The sequence below is a fragment of the Nelumbo lutea genome, chromosome 8 (assembly GCF_056320005.1).
Source record: "Nelumbo lutea isolate HS-2025 chromosome 8, American lotus-T2T, whole genome shotgun sequence".
Classification (NCBI taxonomy): Eukaryota; Viridiplantae; Streptophyta; class Magnoliopsida; order Proteales; family Nelumbonaceae; genus Nelumbo; species Nelumbo lutea.
In genome coordinates, this window is record NC_142691.1 from 56438107 (window position 1) to 56461410 (window position 23304).

The following is a 23304-nucleotide window of genomic DNA, read 5'->3' on the forward strand; positions in this document are numbered from 1 at the left end:
ATCCTTTTTTATTAATAAAATCATTATGCATTTATCAAAAAAATCTAAGAAATCAGTGAAGTTTTTTGAAAACATGGAGTTAGTAAATAAACCTTCGTGGAATTGTTAGAAAAAGTATAATTGCACAACAATAGAAAATACAGTACAGATCAAATTAGATAAGTATAATTGCCATCTTTTCTTTATTATGTATGCCATTTATTTACTGTTTTGACTTTTATCTCTTTTTTTACTCTACATCAGTGTTTTAAAAGTGAAAGGCGCACAAAAAGCAACAGGTTCCAAATGCACCTGAGGCGGAAGGCTAAGTGCACAAAATAAAAAAAAAACTAAAAAATTAGAAAAAAGCATGTAGAAATTCTAAGAAATCAGGAAAATATCAAAAAACAAAGTTAATTACTTAATTATTAGCTCCTATTTTTCTGTGAACAAGAAGAACTAAAGGAGGAGGAGAAGAAGAAAAGAAGAAGAAGAAGGGGGTGGGCGGAGCCCCTGTTTTACTGTAAAAATATTTCAGAAGAGAAGGTTTCAGAAGAAAGACAACGAAAAAAACAAGTAACAAGAGTGGGCGGAGCCCCTGTTTTTCTGTTAACAAGAAGAAGAACTGAAGAAGGAGGAGGAGAAGAAGGAGGAGAAGAAGAAGAAGGAGAAGGAGAAGGAGGAGAAGGAGAAGAAAAGAAGAAGAATGGGGTGAGCGGAACCCCTTGTCAGTGGAATAAGAATGTGGGGGCTGAGGGCTTGAGACTTCGACTGATACTGGGAGTCTGAGAAACCTTGCATGGCAAGTTTTTTTCCTTTCAAGAGGGTCGTGACTTTCTTTTGAATTATAATCTATCTATAAAAGGAAATAATCTATACACATAGCATTATAATCTATCTATAAAAGTCAGTATAAAAGTAAATTTAAAAACAAAAGGCAACAAATATAGGCGCGCGCCTGGACCACCTGGTGCCTGGTCTGAGGCACACGCGTTAGGCGCAGAGGCGAGCACCTTATTAAAGTGTAGGCGCCTTGACCCATGTGGGGCGCCTACTCTCAAAAACGCTTCGCCTTGCGCCTCAGTCGCACCTTTTAAAACACTGCTATACATTCTGATTAGATTGAGAATTCTCTTTTGTAGTTAGGTGCCTTTTTTCTTTCTTTTGAATTGTAGTGACATATTAATTGAATGTCAAAATGGTAAGCCAATAATCACTGAATACCTATTTGTTCTTTTAGAAAACGTTTAAAAAATATGATTATTTTAATGAAATATTGAAAAGTTTTTAATGATATTCTAAAATTTTAAATCTTAAATGTATAGTAGATCAATGAAATATAAATGTTAGACATATTAGGAACATATTGCCACCTAGCAAAATGAGGAAATTTCAGGGAAATTTCACTAAATCTTGCTGATATTGGGAACCATGACTCCATGATGCAGAGATGGTATGGTGCATAACTTAGCCTCAAAGGTATACTTGTTTCCTTTCACCCACATTTCACATATGCTGGATTACAGGTCTGAACAATCTTTGGTAAAAAACAGCACTGCTTGTCTTGATATATTGTTATATGTATAGGATGATATTTATGTTATCTCTGCATTGCTTATAATTTTTTTTTTTGGATTTTCATCACAAATCTGATTGACATTGTTAAGTGAACAAAAATTGAGGCTTTGGTTGTTGATTTTGGGGATATGTTGATCATGTTTTGTCAAGGTGCTGCCTAGCAACAAGGTGCCAACAGACTGTTACATTGCTTAAGCAGCAAGCTAATTTGTGCATAGCACTATGCAATACTTTTATATTCCTAATTTTTTAAGATTATAATAATATAAAATGGACATTATTAAACTAAAAATATTCATTGTCTGTTTATTTTACTAGTTTCTTTTTATTATTTTCTTATTTGTTAGGGTTCAATCAACACACTTGTTGGTTTGAACCCTCCAAGACGACAAAACCTGAACCAACAACAAGGAAGAATGGAAAATTTGTCCAGTCAATGCATTCTTCTTCCACCTATTCTCTTCTTTTCCTAGGACATAAGCATGGGCTCGGTCCCTATATTTTTTTAAAAATTATTTTCCTCCATTTTCTTTTCATTAATAACTAGGCGAAAAGGTGCCTCACTGAGTTGTTGATGTGTTGTTTCATTTTGCCTTTAATCTACTATTCTTTTTTGTTAGTGTTGTTGAACCGAACTGAGAAAAGAGAGAGAAAGGAGAGAAGAAGAAGAAGAGGAAGAATAGTATCGAACTAAGAAGACTATTCATCTAACCCAGTCGACCATATGCTTAAGCTTGACAAAATAAAAATACAAAGACTGAATTACCCCTGCATATGAGGAGACATACAACTAACACCTTACTTAGGGGAAAAGACCAAAATGCCCCTCTTTGGTCAACTCTAACACTGTCCCTCAAGCTGAAGAGTATATATCATATAATCCCAGTTTGTTACATATATAGCTCATTCTTCCTGAACTCAACTCTTTCGTGAACATATCTGCCCATTGATCACCTGTTCGCCATGCTTAGTACTTATCTCACAATTGATGACCTTTTCCCTTACAAAGGTCATGAAAAATTGGGTTGGATGAGATGTGAGTTGCAGCCTGGTTGTCACAGTATAGCTTCATGGGTTTGTTTATTGAAAACCTAATTTCCTGCAGTAGATTCTTCAACCATACTAGTTCACATGTAGTATGTGCCATGACCATGTATTATGCTTTTGCACTGCTCCTTGCTACAACAATCTACTTCTTGCTCTTCCATGTCACTAGATTTCCTTCCAGAAAGGTATAATAATCTATAGTGGGTCTCCCGTCTGATACAGAGCCAACCTAGTCTGCGTCGGTGTATCCAACTACTTCAAGATCACCTCTTGGCTTGAATAGTAACCCACGACCTGGGACCCCCTTCAAATACGACACAATTCTAAGAATTGCATCCCAGTGAGGCACTCAAGGATTCTTCATAAACTAGCTTACCACACTGACAACAAAAGAGATGTCAGGCCTAGTGTTAGTTAGATAATTCAGTTTTCTCACTAGCCTTCTATACCTTCCAGGATTATCAAACAATTCATCTGTGTCACTTCCCAACTTCACATTCAGTTCCATGGGAGTTTCAGTTGGTTTAGCACCTAGCAACCCTGTTTCTTCCAACAGGTCAAGAACATATTTTTGCTGATAGAGGTTGATGCCTTCCTTTGATCTAGCAACTTCTATACCTAGAAAATACTTCAAATTTCCAAGATCTTTTGTCTGAAAATGATTTTGTAGGAATGGCTTCAATCTATCAATCCCAACTCTATCATTGTCAGTTATGACTTTGTCATCCACATACACTACTAGCAAGATTTTCCCGGTCACGGAGTCATAGCTAAATATTGAATGGTCAACTTGACATTGTCTAATTCCAAACTCATTTACCACTTCACTGAATTTTCCAAACCAAGCACGGGGAGATTTTTTGAGCCCATAGATCGCCTTCTTGAGCTTACACACCTTATCATCCTCTCCTTTAGCAACAAATCCTGGTGGTTGCTCCATGTACACTTGTGGTTGTTCCATGTACACTTTCTTTAGAAGATCACTATGGAGAAAGGCATTTTCAATATCAAACTAAAAGAGAGGCCAATCTTGTAGTCCAACTAAGGAAATCAGCACATGTACTGAGCCAATCTTTGAAACTGGAGAAAAGGTTTTGACATAGTCTACACCATAAAGGGGAAGATTGGTGAGTTCCCATGTATGATTGTGATGAAGAGTAGAGAGTTCCTTTTCCATAGCTTTTCGCCACCCTGGTGAGGTAAGAGCCTCTTGAATATCCTTAGGTGTGGATACAGAGGACAACAGGGTCATAAACTCATGATGGGAAGTAGAAAGGTGAGATACAAAAACATATTTGGATATAGGATGTAGTATGCAACTACGTTTACCTTTCCGCAATGCAATAGGAAGGTCAATATCAGAAGGCAATTTAGTTGTGGAAAGAGTTGGATCAACCGCCAGAGTAGAAGGTGGTGGAGGTGTTGGCATCTATTGATGAGTATACACTTGATGGATTGGTGGTCTTTCAGTACGTTCTTGCATTGGGGAAGGTGTAGACTCATGCATAATGGGAACCACCGGGATGGAATTATCAATCGGAAGAGGAAGAGGAACCTCTATAAGAGAAGGGATATCAGAAGTAAAGAAGTATGGTACCGATTCGAAAAATGTAACATCAGGACACACAAAAGGATTTTCAAATAATAGGGTTGTAGCATTTATACCCTTTTTGGGTAGAGTAGCCAAGGAAGATACATTTAATGGAATGAGCATCCAACTTGTCTAGCCTAGGACCAAGATTCTAAACAAAGCACATACACCCAAATATCCTGGGAGTCAAATTATATGGAGACAATGTGGGAAATAAGATAGAGAACAGAGAACGACCATCCAGAATAAATGAGGGATGCGATTATTAAGAAAACAAGCAGTCAGGACTGCATCACTCCAGAAATGTTTAGGAACATTCATATGATGGAGAGACCGAGCTGTTTTAAGTAGATGTTGGTTCTTCCTCTCAGCCACCCCATTTTGTTGAGGGGTGTGGGCACAAGATGTCTGGTGAATAATACTATGTTGTTCCAAGTATTGCTGAAATGAAGAAAGAAAATACTCTCTGCCATTGTCGGAACGAAGAATTTCAAGTGAAACACGAAATTGTGTATGCACTTCAGCATGAAACTTTTGGAAAATGGAAAATGATTCACTTTTTTCTTTCATTAAATAAAGCTGTGTCATTCTTGAATAGTCATCAACAAAGATAACAAAATATTTCTAACCATTATAAGACTCAATTCTGATTGGACCCCAAACATTTGAATGAACTAAATCAAAAGGACTCAACGTACGACTATCAACTCTAGGACTGTAGGAAACCCAATGGTGTTTCCCATATTGACACGACTCACATTGCAAAGATGATAGACGACTCAATGACAGAACAAGAAGCTTGAGAGCTTTAAGAGATGGATGGCCGAGTCTACAATACCATTGAAGAGGAGTCAAATAGGTTTGAAGTGCAACCGTAGATCCACCATCGTCAAGATAATACAATCTGCCAGCTTCATGCCCTCCACCAGCCTTCTTCCCCGTCGTTAGATCCTGAAAAACACAGGAGGAAGGGTAAAATGTGATAGAACAATTGAGGGATTTGATTAGTTTACTAACAGACATAAGATTAAAAGGAAACTTGGAAATGTATAAAACAGAAGTCAATGAAAGAGATGCTGTGTTAATATTACCAACACCAAAGATGGTGGAAGTAGATCCATTGGCAAGGATAACATTATTTGATGTAGAGGTTTGAGAAAGGGAGGAAAATACACATGGAGTCCCAGTCATGTGATCAGAGGCTCCAGAGTCAATTATCCAGGGTGAAGATTTGGATGCTAGGCAAGATATACCTGAAAGAGCAAGGGTGGCAGTATTCTAATGTGGGGTGGCCTAAAGAAATCTCTCATACTCCTCTCTTGGATTACTCATCATCTCCTTCCCAGAAGTAGTGACCGTAGAGGGTGCTGGATCAACTGGTTGAATATCACTGACTTCACTACCACCAACAACGGCATGATTAGCCCATGTTGATGGTGGACCATGCAAATCATAGTAGAAGTTAACTGTGACCTTCTCTCCCACAATGTGTGCATTTTCTAGTAGTGCTCCCCCTTCCTATGCCACGGTCTCCCCTTGAATTACGACCTCCTCCACTATCACGACCACCCATAGGGTTAACCACGGACTCCCTTAACTGTATGACCACCTCCTCTGTGCTCATAAGAACCACCTTGATTGCCAACAAGTGCTGATCTGTCAGAAGGTATGTTACACTCTGTGGGGGTGAGAGATATACTACGGAGACGTGCAAACACTTGTTCTAGAGTAGGGAGAGCAGACCCTCCCAATATCTGTGCTCTGACGGGTTCATATTTTGATTTCAGTCCCACCAAGAATCGAGTAACATCTAGTTGTTCCCTTTGTTGCTGCAGAACTTTGACGTCTAGAGTCAAGGGAGGATAGTCATTAAATTCATTCCGAAGATTTCTCATACTAGCATAATATTCTTCAAGAGTCTGATTTCTCTGCTACAAACTGAAGTATTCCTGATAAAGCTGTTAAACCCTTGTGGTGTTGTCTTGTCTAGAATACAGTTTCTTGGGATGTTCCCATATATCCCTTGTTGTATGTAAAAACATGAAATTAAAACTGATTCTAGGCTCCATACTGTTCCACAACCACGTCATAATTTGAGCATTCTCTTTCTCCCAATCACAAAAACCCGGGGATTCAGTACTAGGTTTCTCCTCCCATACATTTTTCACTTTCTTCTTAGCCTTCAGAAACACCTCCACCGACTTGGCCCATGGAACATAGTTTTCACCATAAGTTTGATGGAGGTTATTTGGACATTTAAAAAATCAGAGGAGATCATGACACTCGATTTCTGGTCACCACTCGCATCATCCATCGGAGCCATTTCAGTCTACAAAGTCGGTTTTGCTCGTCACACGCACACAAAAAAAAAACAGTTCCAACCACTGCACTACTGTTCGTCAACTACCACACAAGCACACTTGCAATCACTACTTACTTGCCTAGCATACATTCTGCCACTTCAAACACCACTGTACTGCTAACAGGCAGATTTAAAACCACAAAGAATCCCTCTTGAAACTGCTCATTAGAGGATTCAGACCACCACGACTGCACCTACTCGACCACCATAGCTGTCACACGCATGGTGATAGCAGTACACACAAAAAAAACCTTTTTTTTTTTCTGTTCACTCGACTGTTGTACTCTTCCTTGTCACCAAGCCTATGAAACCCTAGAGGTTGCTGCAGGAATCTGGGTTGTGCTGCAGTCTTCAACCCCAGATTTCTCGCACCAGAAAAAAAAACGAATAAAAAGAACTGAGAAATGTTAGTTGCGGAAGCTGTAATTGATTGCTGCCAATGGCGCTCTGATACCATGTTAGTGCTTTTCAGCCGAACTGAGAGAAGAGAGAGAAAGGACTATTCATCTAACCCGGTCGACCATATGCTTAAACATGACAAAATAAAAGTACTAAGACTGAAATGCCCCTGCATATGAGGAGACATACAGCTAACAACTTACTTAGGGGAAAAGACCAAAATATCCCTCTTTAGTCGACTAACATTTTTCAACATTGTAACAGATGTGGATCTTTGACACAAGTGATGGTGATGCTCGGCTTTTGCGCTTCCGAAGTGGGCACAGTGCTCCACCACTTTGCATAAGGTAATAACTTGCATTGAAAGATTAATTATGCCTTCATAATTGTTCATGGAAATTTTCTTTAGTATTTTAATAAGTCATGGCATAGGGTGCATCGTTTATTTATTTATTTTTTTTCTGGGGGGGGGGCGAGGGAGTGTCTGTAATAAGAACCAGGTGGCAACCCCTCCAATGGCACTCCAAACAAACCACCATAAGACCAAGATAAAAGCTCAATCAACAATGAAATTAGAACTATATTCCACCAAACTTTTGTTGATGTCTTCAAATATAGGATGTGCCTTTTCCTTAAACATTTTGTAACCATTCCTTGTCCTTTGAAATATTCTCCTATTTTGCTCATGCGAATGTGCTAAAGATTGCAAAAATAATAGTACTACATAAAATCGATCCTTTCAGCAGAGAAAGGAAGCCAAAGAGAAAATTCCCATGTGTTCAATCAGAACAATGCAAAAAGAGTATGACCAAGTGAACTCTGCTGCTCTATGAACTAACAGTTGCACATCTTTTTCATGGCACTTCCACATGCAAAAAGAGTCCTTATCTTTTTCATTGTAATCATTCGAGAAAATTCCCCTTCCAACAGTTCCTACATTTTGATTAGATTTGTACTTCCTGATGAACAGATATACTTTGATAATCTCTTAACAAAGTACTGGACAACTAATTTCTGTAAATGGTCCATATAAATCTCAGGACTTTTTTTTCCAGATGAGTGATTTGGATGTAATCTTTTCTTAAAAAAGGATCACACTCCTAACTACTATTCAAACATTACATGCTTTAAAAGACAAAACCACTGTTGTGTTTAATTTAATCATTTTTTTGATAAATAATAACATGTATTAATATACTTCGATAGGTACATAATATACAAGCATCCCTTGGAAAGAGGTGCAAGATGCAACCTCTTCCAAAATAAAAGAGAGTGCAAATTACAGCCGAGCCCAAAACAAGTGTTCCCTTGAATCTGCTGATAAAAAAATGTTCGCTTGAATCTTTGATACCCCTTGCTTAGCTATGTATGAGCCAGTGCATTAACCTACCTCCCAAGCTATTGAATGGTTGTGAAAAATGGGATGTTTCTTTGATACCCTTAAAGAGAAGAATTGTTGATACCCCTTAGTTTCCCAACCTTTATATTGACAAGTGGTAGTGGTGTGCATTGTCAAGTGTAAACAAGTCATGCCCATGATAAGCAATTTGTGAATTGAAGACTTAAATTTATTAACTTTGAGGTCTCTCTCCCTTATGGCATGTTATGCCACCTTTATATGTTTATTGCATGAAAAATTTAGTCTCTCCTTCTTTTCCTGCTTATTATGTCAGTTTTTGAATTGAAGGTTCCTTTTGGTCTTAAGTTGTCTATAATCCTTTCAGGTTCTATGCCAATGGAAGACACATTTTGTCTGCCGGTCAGGACCGTGCCTTTCGCCTATTCTCTGTTATCCAGGTCTGACATTATTTGTGCAGAAAGATTAAGTTGTGCTTTCTTCAAATGTTTATGCCCTTACTGCATTATCATTTTTTTGCTTCTTATCGTAGTTATCGGAAATGAGATGATAACCTGGAAAAGTGACAGGATCATGATCCCCTGTTTAACTAACTGTCTGGGTCAAATCTACTAATGCCATGTGTATGTGTATGTTATATGTGTGTGAGAGGGAGGGCGTAGGGGGAGAAAAAACCAACAGTTTCATATATAGTGATTATAAGAATCACAAATTGAAAAGCTAAGGAACCTGTCTTTTCATCTTTTAGCTTATAGTTTGTAAAAGTGCACCAGTTACTAAGTGTACCCAGGTCAAAACAGGCCAGTGTTTGTCCTGGATTCCCCTTCCCTCTGGTTTTATAAAACTGAACTTTGATGGTTGTAGTAGAGGGAACCCGGGGCTGTCAGGTATTGGAGCTGTGTTTAGGGATGTGAATGGGATTGTTTCTGCCTTGTTCTCAGGTCCATTTGGGATGGGTGATTCTCTCAGAGAGAAATCTATGCTGTTGTGGAAGGTGTCCAAATTGCTAAAGAAATGAACATTAGAAGACTTGTAATTGAAGGGGACTTGGAGGTGGTGGTAGGGTGGCTGAAAGAAGACAAGGCTGGGTTATGGGCTTACAGCAATGAAAGGAAAAAGTAAAGGTGTATGGTTAAGGACATGGATATCAAACTCAGCTGGGCGAAGAGATCTGCTAACTCCTTTGCTGATGGGTTAACTAAGCAAGGGGTGGATAAGGAATCTATTTTATGGGCTCAGTTGTAACTTCAGTTTTTTATGGGGGCTCTAGCCTCAGTAGAGGGAGTTGAGAAAGTTTAGCTCCACTTCTTTGTACCTTACTGCTCATATTGATTGATTAATGAAATTGTTGTTATTGATAAAATAAATGTTTACCAATTACTTTGTTTTAGTTGCACATCTCTTATGTTTTATGTGTAGAAGGAATATCGGGTTTCTTTTTGTTTTCTTTTTCTGGTAGTATTTATTTTGTAAGTGTTCATAACGATTTTATCATTCCAGATGATTGATTTTGAGTTCCGTATGATCTTGTAGATTCATATGTAGTGATTATAAGAGTATATATATATATTTGATTGGAAATGGTAACTTTCATTAAAGATATATATATATATATATTATTGATTGGAAATGGTAACTTTTATTAAAGATCTCAATTATAACATCATACACTATCAACCACTCAAAATCTGAGTGTTGACCCCAATCAGCATTAAGAATTACAATTCGGCCCAAAAGAAAATTTCCCTGAAGGTCCCCTGCTTTGCCAAACTATCTGCCACAGAGTTGGCTGACCTCCTTACCCATTTGAATATTACCTCAACATCCCTTGCCAAGCAAATTATTTCCCTTATTTGTTGTCTAAAAGTCCATACACCCAGACATTTTGTCTGCAGCCACCCTATTAACAGTTCAGAATCCCCTTCATCTTCAAAGTTCTGAAATCCCCATTTCTTGGCAAAATTTCAGCTCTCAGAGAGTCTCCCACTCTTATGGGACCAGAATATAGTGCCACCATTCTGCCCTCCCCATCCATTATAAGAAATATATATTGAAAAACTAAAAAGAAACTTACCTTCCCATCTTTTAGCTTATGGTTTAGAAAAGTGCACCAATTGCTTTCTTTTAGTTTTACATCTCTTATGTTTTACATGTAGAAGGAATATCAGGTTTCTTTTTGTGTACTTTTCCGGTAGTATTTATTTTATCAAATTTTGATACAATTTTGTCATTCCAGATGATTTATTGTTGATTTTGTTGTTCCAGATGAGAATTACACATTCTCAGGGGTCTGGCCCCTGTTTTGTAGATAGTGCACATAGGCACATAGGCAAAAAGAAACTTACCCTTCTTTCCTCTAATGAAACCAGTTAACTTCTTTCAAAAAAAAAAAATCCAAGTACACCCAAGTAACACAATTCTATAGAGCATGATTGCTTCAGTCAGCTCAATCTAGTTTTTCTTTTAAACAGTTTTCTAGATAGTGCACATAGGCTCATAGGCAAGGCTTTTTTATGGGGAGCCCTAGGTTGAACTTAGTGCACCTTATCTGGCGTGTTCCTAGATTTTGATGAACTAACTTTGAATTTGATGTTGAATAGGAAATTTACTATATTGTATGTTGTACTTGTGATGTTTAAAGTTTAAGCAGTTAATTGTAGGATTGGGACCTACAAGGGTACAACCTTCTTTGGGAGCTAGGAGAAGAGAAAAAGGATCACTTAATAAGGTGGGAGATAGTGTGTAGGAGTAAGGAAGAAGGTGGTTTGGGGATAGGAAATTTGGTTTTCAAGAATATAGCTATGCTAGGTAAGTGGTTGTGGAGATGGTCTTTGGAAAAAAAGTGGTTGTGGCACGAGGTGATAGCCAGTATTGAAGGTTGCTTGGAAAATGGTTGGGATGTTGGTGTATCATGTCATTATAGCTTGGCTACTCCCTAGAAGGCAATCCACAATATCTCTCCTCAATTTATTAATTTTGTCAGGTATGGTAGTGTTTGTGCTAAGAAATTTTTTTCCCTTTCAAGCAATCTCTTTGTTTAAGCATGAAATTGTTTTTAATTTTCTCCCCTCTATTATACCCCCTCTTTCCTTAAGTTGGAACTTTGGCTTCTGTAGGGGTTTAAGGGATGATGAAGTTGGCTGTGTTTCCGATTTCTTTCTTGTTCTTGTTAATGTCTGCTTGGATCTTGTAAAGCTAGACAAGGGGATTTGGGCCCCCCATCCAAAAGGTTCCTTTACTTGTGCCTCTTTTTTTTTTCAAGTCCTTATCTTGTCAAACAAGGGGTTATGAGGGGGTATAAGAGAGGGGAGTTACTAGCTGCTTTACAAGGTATTCAGATTGCAAATCAATCTGGTGTGGAGAACTTACTAAATGAGGAGACTCTAAAGTTGTTGTGGGTTGGTTAACAGATTTAGACATTGTCATTTGGTGCTACAAGGACATCCTAAAGAAAGCTAGCTAGTACAAGGAACATGAATGTTAGCTTAGATGGGGTGGGCATATCAGCAAACACTTTGGCTGATTATCTTGTCAAACAAGGGGTTATGAGGGAACATCTGTACTGGGATACTTTGTTATGTACTTCTTCTAGTGCTTTGATGTAATCTTCATACTTCAAGGAAAGTCGCACCTCGTGCCTCTCTTTGGGTTGCTGGTAAGAGCTCTCATCTTTTGTTGATAAAATTATCTTTCAATTATCTTTGAAGGGGGAGGGGGCAAGGTGTAGCGAGGAACCTAAAGGAGGTGGTGAGGAAGTTTGGGCTAGTTTCTAACCTGAAATTCAACCTTAAGAAAAGCTGTGTAGCGGGGATCAACTTGGAGGAAGGGGAACAAACTCTGTTGCCGACATCATAGAGTGCTCCATAGCTAGTTGGCCCTTGACCTACCTTGGCCTTCCTTTAGGAGCAAACCCTAGAGAAAGCAGATTCTGGAATCCAGTTGTCAAAAGGTGTGCAAAGAAGCTGGCTGCTAGGAAGAGAAATTATGTATCATTGAGCGGAAGAATTACTTTGATCAAATCCACTCTTGCCAACCTACCAATTTATATTTTGTCAGTTTTTAGGATTCCCCAAAAGGAGGCAAAAAAATAGAAAAATCATGAGAGATTTCCTTTGGGATCCGGGTGATAGGTAGAAGGATCATTTGGTTAAACGGGAGGTTGTGTATGGAGGTGGCCGAAGAAAAGGGATAGATTGTGGCATGAAGTCATTGCTAGCATACATGGGAGGTTAAATGGTTTGGATGTAGGAGTATCTAACAGGGCTACACTGACCTCTCCATGGAAATCCATCCACCACACCTTGCCTCTTTTACGTCGGTCTATCAGGTATGATGTTTGCTTTGGGATCTCTGTTAAAATTTGGGAGGTTACATGGATCGGATCTTGTCCGTTGAAAGAGTGTTTTTTTCTTCTTCTTTATATTCAGTTTCCTTGTATAAAAAGAGTGTGTTTCGAATTCTATTGTTCTTCCAATACTCCCTGTGGGCCTCAATTGGGATTTTGGTTTCCCCAGAGGTCTAAGAGATGGTGTGATCTCAGCTTGCTCAGATTTGTTACGAATCCCTCAACATGTTAGTTTGGACCCTGAGAAGTCTGGTAAGCGTGTGTGGACTCCCCACCCCAAGGGTCTGTTCTCCTGTGCTTCTTTGTTCAAGACTCTTTGCATTCCGTCGGGTCATCCTTCTTTTCCCTTTAAAGAGTTCTGGTGTAGATCCATTCCACCTAAAGTAGGAGCTTTGTGTTGGGAAGTAGTACATGGGAAGATTAACACCTTGGGTATGTTACAAAAGAGTAGGCCTAATTCTTGTCTCTCTCCTAACTGGTTTATCTTATGTAACTCCAATACTGAGAGTTGCTATTCACTTGCTGATCTCTTGTCCCTTTGATGCAGAGATTTGGCTTTGGCTTTTCTCTTTGTTTGGGTGTAGGTGGACTTCACCATCGGAGGTCAACATGCTTTTCAATCCTTCCATGTTTATGCTGCCAAAAAAGGGGGGATGGACAATGTGAAGATGTTAGAGCAGCCTTGGTGTGGACTATTTGGGAAGAGAGGAATGCTAGAATATTTTTAGAAAAAGAGAGGAGCAAAGAAGCTGTTAGGTATTGTGTATTGGTATTGGTGATCCATTGGATAAAGGCTCTGAAATTTTTCTCCCAATTCTCCTTTGATGATGCTTGGAGGAGCAGGAATGCAATTGCCAGAAGTTTCTCTAGAAAGGAAAGTGTGGAGATGCATCGGATACCTCCAACTGAAGGTTTTGTGAAACTGAACTTTGACGGGAGTGTCAAGGTAATCCAGGCCCATCAGGTATTGGAGGGGTATTGAGAGATTCAGAAGGTCAGACTGTAGCTTTATTCTCAGGTCCCATGGGTTTGGTGACTCTCTCAAAGCAGAGTTGCTTGCAGCAGTACAAATAGTGCAGATTGCAAATGAGCTACAGCTAGCAAATGTGGTAATAGAAGGGATTCAAAAGTGGCGGTGAGGTGGCTAAATGACCCAGACTCTATAATCTGGTGCTACAGGAATGAAATGAAGAAGTTTAAGTGATTCAATAGAATCATGAATCTCAGGATACAATGGGTGAGGAGATCAGCAAACGGGATGGCGGATGCATTGTCTAAGTATGGGTTGAATAAGGATAATTTGTTTTGGGCTCAGTTGTAATTTTTCTTTGCTTTTTATAGAGAGGTAGCATCTCGAACCTCTCTAAGAAAATATGGTGCACTAAGAAAATAAGCTAATAGGTTTTTAGGAACAATTTTATTCCTTTAAGAGTTTAGACCTGCATATTCTTGTATGTTAAGTTTTATTTTTTGTTTTTTATTTTTTTCCATATCTTTTATACATAAGTGGTGCAGCAGTTTATTCAGGCACACACCTTTCATTTAGCCTTGCACCTGAGGTTCTATGAAGCCCTTGCAATTTATTTATTTTTTCCTGTTTTTTTTGATATGCCCTTGCAATTTAGTTGTGCTCCTTGCTTTTAATATGTCATATCTTTCAGTGACCCAAACCATATACATTGTGGGTTCCCTTTACTCTCTATTGTCAAATCTTTCATATCTCTATTATCCAATTGTTTTGTTTCTGGATTGGAGTTGGATGTCGCATTTAGGTGTGACTTGCATTTTCAAGAGAGTCTTGATGCTATCTGTTCCGTTTTTAAAGAGTAAAATGAAAAATTCATTAAATAAAAGGTGAATACAATCAGAAGCAGGTGTTGAGCTAACACCTGGAGCAACACTGCCCAATTACAGTGGATCAAAAGAATGAAAAAATAAAGAGAGAAACACACACTCCAAAGATCTGCAGAAAAACAAACTCCTAATCCGAAACCCCGACCTTGCAGAAGAAACCCAATATGAGCTCCCCACCTTTAATCTCTTATTTCAAAGGCTTCTTCTTGACCATCTTCTTCCTCATTCCATGCCTCTCCTTCTTCCCCTATTATGTATTTCTTTAGCATGTCCACCTTACATGTTTTGAAAGTTTCAAATGCACCTTTAGCAAACTTCTCACCTCCCCAAAATGACAAACCTGAACTCTTGCCAGCTTTGACATCTCTAACAGCTAAACTCTCGATCTCCACTGCACCTCCCTTTTCTCCCTTGGTGACTGGCATACTCATCAAATTTCATTTCTTCCAAACCTCCCCCCTCTTCAGTACCCTCTGACCCAACAATTAGCCCTACCCTTTTCTCAGGAATCCCAACTGAATGGGACACCCCCCAACCATCCTTTGAAACTTGGAGCCCCTTCTCTTGACTGTCCTTGATTGGAAGTTGGAACCTTGAATTTCGTTCTCTTTTGTCCTTTTTCTTCCCTTTTTCTTGTAGACTTCTTTGAATTTGTTTGTTAGACCAGCCCCAACCAGACCCCTGTTCAATCTTGAATTTGTAACATGCACTATTTGGAAATTATTTGCAGCTCAGGCTTTCTTTGGCACTTCCATCTCACCCATGAAGCCATCTGAAATCACACTCCTTTTCCAACCCAGATCGACTCCTAACCTGCCAACAACCACTTCAGCTTTTGAAAACTCCTCTTAGTTTCCTGCTGCACTACTCTCTTCCACTTTACCAACATTCTCCTGGTCGCAAACAAACTCCAGACTTTCCTCTTCAACCCTTTCAGCTGCCCCCTAGCTCCTCCTTTTAACACACTCCCTTCCCTTGTACCTTCTTCTTTTTCCTCCCATCTCCTCTTCTTTCTCTTTTCCACTCTTCAATCCTTGCAGCATCTGAAAGAGCCGGAACCCTGCAACCATTCTGCAATGCTCACAACACCCTAGTTGCCTCCAAACTCCCCTCGTTATGAGTGCTGAATGTTAGATTTGTATTCAGTCTATTCCTTCCAAGACCCCACATTGGGTAATGGCCTTTTTACTAATAAAATACTATGTTTTGAAAGTTTCGAACATAAAGTGAATTTTTGTTGAGGCTGCTGCACTTAATTATGAAGAAACACATTAAAAATCTAAAATGAACAAGAAGGTGAAGCAGTCGTAAGGTTGAGGCCCTGAATTTTGCTTTTTTTTTGTTTTGACGATTTCCTAGGTTGTTTCTCAGTCACTTAATGATTTCTAGTGAATTATTACTCTTACGAAGAGTCTTATAGGGTATATAGCTATTAGATAAAGTTATTTTTGGATTTTCTTTTTATTTTGGGGCAAGGGTGTTTTTGTAATTTTAGGGTTTTTATTGGCTGCCGACCTAAACAGAACACCTATATAAGAACATTATTAGCTGCTTTACAGAGGGGAAAAAGAAGATTATTTTATTAATTCAAGCTTAAGAAAGTTGTTTTTTCCTTTCTTTACTCTATTTTCATTCTTTCTCAGTCAGTTTGGGTGTTTACCCTATTTTCATTCTCTCAGGCATGGGTTATAACAGTGCTTCCAATGATGGATCCGAGATTCTCTCATCTATTAGAGAGTTACAGCAGCAACAAGCTGCATCCTTTCAAGGTTTAGAAGCTACTATTAGGTAGTTGACTGAAGCAATCACTAGGACCAATCTTCAGCTGCCAAGTACTGCCCCAATGCAAGAAGAAACTAGGGGTATCACTTCTGTACCAGCAAGGAGAGTTGATCTAGTTTCAGCCACAAGTGGTGGTCCAGCCCCAAGAACAACCATGTTTACAAGCCCTAGCAACAGCCTTTGATTTTAGTGATGAAGAGGGAGATTTTGAAGATGAAAATCAGGGTATGGGAAGGCCACTTGATGCTAGATATCATCCAGAAGAAGAAGTTATGGTGAGAGGGATTACAAGATGAAGATTGAGTTGGTGACTTTCAACCGACAGTTGCATATTGAAGATTTCCTAGATTGGATTTGTGAGGTGGAGAAATTCTTTGATTTTGCAGAGACAGCAGGAATTAAGGTGAAATTGGTCTCTTATAAGCTGAAAGGTGGAGCTGCTGCTTGGCGGGGTCAAATTCAGATGGAGAGAGTTAGAGCTGGAAAGCAACCTATTAAGACATGGCCAAATAAAGCAGTGGCTTAGGGTTCAATTCCTTCCACATGATTATGACTAATACTTGTTCCAATAGTACCAGTATTGTGTGCAAGGTACAAATGGGGTTTGGAAGTAATGAGTTGGCTGAAACTCCATCACAAAAGGCTGCTCAACTTATTGAGGGTCTCAAAACAAGCATACATGAAAGAGTTGCAGCCCAAGTTGTGTGGGATTTGAATGATATAAAGGCTGAAAGACATATTGAACAATATCCAATTGGACACCAAACTTTGGGAAGAGACTACTTGGCTTAGACATCTAGAGTTGAGACTACTGTTGAGGAGGACAAAGAGGTTGCAAGGGAATACCAGAATTCAGCCTTGAACAGTACAAAGTCAACCTGTCCAGCAAGGTAATCAGCCTAGAAACAACAATCCCTATGCCTATCTGTGGGGAATAAATGCTATAGGTGTGGGGGAAGTGATCACACTTCTAGCCCTTGCTCACAACCATGAATGGGAGGAATAATTATGATTGAACAGGTTGAAGACAACACAGATTTTTTATTTATTTATTGATGAATAACTGAAACTGATTTATTAAATTAAAAAGAGATGTACAAAAGAATTGATTCCTTCCATAATTAGAACAAATGATTACAAAACAGCCCCAAACAAGTGATTCCTTCCCACCCCCTGTTTAGCCATTGTTGATAATGAATGCGTTTTAGGAGATGATGTTCATTTGGCTTTTCCCAAAAGAAAAGAGATCTTTTGGTCTGGTCAAGTGTATTCTTCATGTAGCCACGCAACCCATACTTGATACAGAAGAGAAGAAAATCTTCAAGACATGGTGTAGAATAAAAGATATGCTGTGTAACCTAATCATTGATAGTGGAGCAGAAGTAAATGCCTTGCCAAATCAATTGTAGAGCGTTTGGCTTGCCAACCAGACCTAGCACTGATCCTTTCATTGCTGGTTGGGTGAAGAAGATTCAGCTAGAAAAAGGTTTCACAACAGTGCAAGGTGGCCTGCTGTTGCCATGGATTCATGGAGGAATCTAAGGAGACTAGGTAGATCTATGCTATTGTTGCCGAGGGTGAAGGTCTCCCACCTATTGGTGTGCCCAATGTTGTGAAACCCTTATTTGAAGAGTGAGTCCCAAGGAGCATGAGATACTCCAAGGGCAAGTGGATGAACTTCTAAGGAAAAGAGTGGTGCAAACTAGCCCATGTGCTGTTCCAGCCTTACAGCAAAGAATGATGAGGTGGTGAATGGGACTTTTGACAATATGATACACAGTCTATCCTGTGGGAAGCCTAAACAAACGGATTTGGCTCTTGCATAAGCAGAGTTTGGCTGCACTCCTAGACATACTTTAGACTTGGTGCCGCTTCAAAAATTGCTGGGATATAGTGTTGAAACGGAGCACTTTGCTGACAAGATCTTATCTATTTATGAGGAAATATAGAAGCACCTAGAAAAGGCCAATGCCATGTATAAGGAAGCAGCTGACCAGCATAGGCGACCAGAAATTTTCCAAGAAGGGGATGGAGTAATGGTATTTTTTTAAGGAAGGACCAGTTGCCCACAGGGCAATGCAACAAGTTGCAACCAAAGAAGATTGGACCCTACAAGATTGTGAAGAAGATTAATGCCAATGCCTATGTTGTAGACCTTCCTACTCCCATGAATACATCTAGAACTTTCGATGTTGCTGATATCTTTGAGTACCATCCACCCATCTCCAAATAAGGCTCATGGGTGAGTCTTCTTCAAGTGGAGGACTGATGTAGAGGCTACTGCACATGTGACAAATCTAAAAGGAACAAGAAAGTGAATCAGTCTTGTGTCTGATTTTGTTTTGATGATTTCCTAGGTTGTTTCTTAGTCGGTTATTGATTTCTAGTGGATTTTTACTGTTAGGATGGGACTTATTATTTTGGGACATGGGTGTTTTTGTAATTTAAGGTTTTTCTATTGGCTGCAGACCTAAACTGAATGCCTATATAAGAACATTCTTAGCTGCTGTTAAGAGGAGAAAAAGAAGGATATTCTATTACTGCAAGCTTAAGAATGCTGTTTTTTCCAACACTATATTTTCTCTGTTTCTCTTGAATTTCCCAATCAGTTTGGGTAATTTTACTGTAAAAAATTACTAGAACAGATCTGCTAGACTTGTTTTCCTGCATTATGAGTTCACCCCAAGATCCATGTAGTTCTAAGCACTCACTGTCTGATGTGGACACTTCATCCAGTTGGGAAATTGTCAATATTGAAGATTGTAGTATCTTTAAAGATTAATTTTAATTTGGGTAGGTTTTTTATAAGATCTTTAGTATATTTAGGTCTTAGGAGAAGAGCTTCCAATGGAGTCCATAAATTCCAATAACCAATCTTACATCAAATTAGATTATTTTAGATTCAGATGATCTGTTTACATAATTGGATCAGATACAGATTTTGTAACCTGATCACATCCGATCCAATTAAGATCTGATTCCATTAAAGTTTAGAATATACATTATTATATAATTGCATGAATAGATATGCATATGGATAATATATTTTATTATATAAAGTCTTTAATTAATGATTTCAGTATATATTTTAGTTTTATATGCACAAGTTAAAATCATCAACTTTTTTTTTTTAACTTTTAAACTCATACTTTATTTTAGAAATAGTCATAAGTGGACTCAGATTAAACCTGAACCTTATCTAAAATCTGATATGATCTGAATCTAATCCGAGCCTGATTGGATTTTGGTTCAGTTTCAGATTGAGAATGAATAGTAGACAGGTTAATTAATCTTGAATAAGTGTTTGTTTAGAAGATTTCTATTGTAATTGGGAATGAATGGTTATTACCCAATTTTATTCCTTAATCTTTAATATCCGGGGCCCAGGGCCCAGGGCCTTAGAAGGGGTAGACAGGTTACTTAACCTATGGCTTTTTTTCCCCCTTTTTGCATGCACAAATTGGCCTCTCATTCCTACATGAACCTGGGTTCTTATGCTTGGCATTCCAATTATGGTCCCTTTATAACTACCCCCAATTTTGTGCTTTTTTTTTCTTTTTTTTTTTTATTTTTTTCCCAGTGCCTACATGCAACAACCAATAAACCAACAAATTGAGTGTTGACATGCTCAAGCCATCAAGCAGTACTGAATCCATTATGTTGTGGCTGGGGAACTGATCGAATAAGTGTTTGTTTCACCGGGTCTGCCAATTTGGTGATAAGAAACTGTAGAGAAGATGGGCCGAATGGCCCATAGGCTGCTTATCCTTCTTTATTTTTTTTTAATGTTCTTTGCTGTAATGGGCCTTAATCTGGGCCTTATTCTTTCTTGTGTTATGTTTCTTAATTTTCTGCTTAACTGGGGGCCTCTCTGCAAATTATTAAAGTTTAACCTAATAAAATGAAATTAGGGGTGTAAGAGAGAGGGTTATGCTTGAAAATCTCTCTCTCTAAACCCAAGTTGTCGCCACCTTCTTCTTCTTCTCTCCTCTTGAAATCTGATTTCTGCTACTTTCTTTTGAAATTTTGCAACTTTCTAAACAGTCATTTCTTTAAATAAATAAATAAATAAATAAAGAAGGATAAGCAGCCTATGGGCCATTCGGCCCATCTTATCTACAGAAACTTTATTTATATGAAAGCTGTAAACATACAAGAAAGCAAGAAGTGAGAAGAGGGAGAAGAGAGGGGAGAAGAAGAAGAGAAAAGATGTGAGTCGAAAATCTTAGAGTTATGTGCTACCAGCTTCAGTTTTATTTAAAATGTGTTATAATTTATAACAAATATAAGAAATTGCAATTAGGCCCCTGGGGCTCACCCTAATACAAAGAAAAGAACATGCTGACAACAATCTAAGCTGACAACATTGTAATTGCATAAATAAAGAAAAAACTGTTTAAATCTAACAACACTGCCCCTCAAGTTGGGTTGAATATATTTGTCATACCCAACTTATCACACAACTCATTGTGTCGTAGGTGTGGATGTCCTTTTGTGAGAACATTAGCAAGTTGCTCCTTGGATTTGACATAAGGGGTGCAAATTTCTCCCTTTTCCTACTTTTCTCTTATGAAATGCTTGTCCACCTCAATGTGTTTGGTCCTATCATGTAGGACTAGGTTACTAGCAATGTTAATGTCTGCCTTATTGTCACTGTAGAGGGACATAGGATTGTGGATAGTAACCCCATGTTCTCCTAAAAGGTTCCTCAGCCAACGAACTTCAGCTACCCCATGTGCCATGGCTCTATACTCTGCTTCAACACTTGACCTTGCCATTACACTTTGCTTCTTACTTCTCCATGTCACTAGATTTCCCCTTACAAAGGTACAATACCCACTTGTGGGTTTTTTATCATCCGCAACGCCTGCCCAATCAACATCTGTGTAGACTTCCACCTTCAGATGATTATGTGTGCTAAATAGTAACCCTGTTCTTGGATACTTCTTCAAGTACCTAAGAATCCTCTCTCCTGCCTCCATGTGTTGTCTTTTAGGGGAATGCATGAATTGGCTTAGGACCCCAACTGAGTAAGCAATGTCAGAGCGAGTCATGGACAAATAAAGCAACCTTCCCACTAGTCTTTGGAACTGCTTCACATCTTTTTGTGGTTCATTACAATTTCCCAGTTTATGGTCAACATCCATAGGGGTATCGATTGGTTTTGCACCTAATTTGCCTGTATCCTGTAACAGATCTAGGATATATTTCCTCTGAGAGATGAAGATGCTTCTTTTTTGAGCAGGCAACTTCAATTCCAAGAAAGTACTTTAGGGGGCCCAGATCTTTTACTTCAAATTGAGAGGCTAGGAATTCCTTCAACTTTTGTATTTCTGTGATATGGTTTCTTGTAATGATGATATCATCTATGTACACTATCAACACAGCCACTTGTTCTTGATATCTCTTCACAAAGAGAGTGTGATCAAACTGATGCTTGAACCCCACTTGATGAACAAAAGCTCCTTGGAAGAGATCAAGGAGGGTGTGTTTTCTATGGATAGAACAAAAGCTCAAAGATCGGATGGGTTCACAATGACTTTTTATCAGGACTATTGGGATCTTTTGAAAGATGACCTTCTGTTGGTTTTTGAGGAGTTTCATAGGAGAGGAATTGTTAATCTGGGTGTGAACTCTACTTTTATAGCTTTGATTCCAAAAAAGAAAGAAGCATCCCACCCAAGGGACTTTAGGCCAATCAGTTTGGTAAATAGCCTGTACATGATTATTGCAAAGGTGTTGTCTTTGATATTGAAGGAGGTATTGCCAGGCATCATTGCACAAAATCAAGGGGCTTTTGTGAGTGGAAGACAGATTATTGATCAAATCCTCATTGCTAATGAGAGTGGAAAATTTCAAGAAGGATAAAAAGAAGGGCGTGGTTTGTAAGTTGGATCTGGAAAAGGCTTATGACTTGGTGGACTGGGAATTTTTGAGGAAAGGTATGACCAAATTTTTTTTGGGGGCTAGATGGTGCAAATGGATCTTGGGTTGTGTTCGGAATTGTCATTATTTAGTGCTAGTGAATGGGACAATGGTAGATTTCTTTCCAGCCATTAGGGGTATAAGACAAGGAGACCCCGTATCTCCTTTCTTGTTCTTACTAGTTGCTGATGTTTTAGGGAAATTGATTCACAGAGCATACTCTAGGGGCCTCATTAGAGGTTGGAGGGTTGGAAGGGAGGACACCCCCCTCACTCACTTATAGTTTGCTGATGATAAGATTTTGTTTTGTGGAGGTAAAGTGAGTTTCATCAGGAACATGAAACTGGTGATACAACTCTGAGCAAATGTCAAAATTGAAGGTGAACTTTGGGAAAAGTTGTGTACTGGGTGCAGATATGGAGGGAGAGATTAGGGAGAGTGCAGAAGTGCTAGGGTGTGAAGTCTCAGGATGGCCATTGATTTATCTAGGGCTACCTTTAGGTGATAATCCTAAGAGAGAGTGCTTTTGGAACCTAGTGGTGGAAAGATTTGAAAAAGGACTTTCTCTTGGAAAAAGAATTACCTTTCTCTTGGTGGAAGAACTACACTAATTAAGGCCACATTGGCAAACTTACTCATTTATTTCCTGTCTGTGTTCAAAATTCCAGTGAAGGTTTCTAGCAGGTTGGAGAGGATGATGAGAGATTTCCTTTGGGAGCCAGGAGAGGAGAAGAGGGATCATAGTGTTAGCTAGGAGGTGGTGACTAGGAGTAAAACCTATGGTGGTTTGGGGTTTGGGAACATTAGAAAAAGGAATATGGCTCTTTTGGGGAAGTGGTTGTTGAGGCTCCCTTTGGAGTAGGAGAAGCTATGGGTTAGAATAGTGGCAGGCATACATGGGCTGGAGCAAAATGGATGGGATGTTGGAATCAGAGCTAGGACCACAAGCACTTCACCTTGGAAAGCAATTCATGAATTGCTACTAGTATTCTCCCATCTTGTCAGGTATGATTTGAATCTAGGTAACTCCATAAAATTTTGGGAACAAACTTGGGTGGGGAATTCTCTTCTAAAGGGTCGGTTTC

At 38.9% G+C, this 23304-nt stretch overlaps 1 protein-coding gene across 4 annotated transcripts in view; it reads left to right on the forward strand.

The window, feature by feature from the left end:
* LOC148844318 (transducin family protein / WD-40 repeat family protein) overlaps nucleotides 1–23304 on the forward strand; it is an 80625-nt gene that overhangs the window by 43341 nt on the left and 13980 nt on the right. For all 4 annotated transcript variants that reach the window (XR_016103661.1, XM_088959217.1, XM_088959220.1 and 1 more), the window contains exons 8-9: nucleotides 7221–7303; nucleotides 8681–8753. Coding sequence is in view for 3 of the 4 variants with exons in the window: in XM_088959217.1 (XP_088815343.1) it covers nucleotides 7221–7303; nucleotides 8681–8753 (156 nt within the window). In the remaining variant the exon portion in view is untranslated. The remainder of the gene's footprint in view (nucleotides 1–7220; nucleotides 7304–8680; nucleotides 8754–23304) is intronic.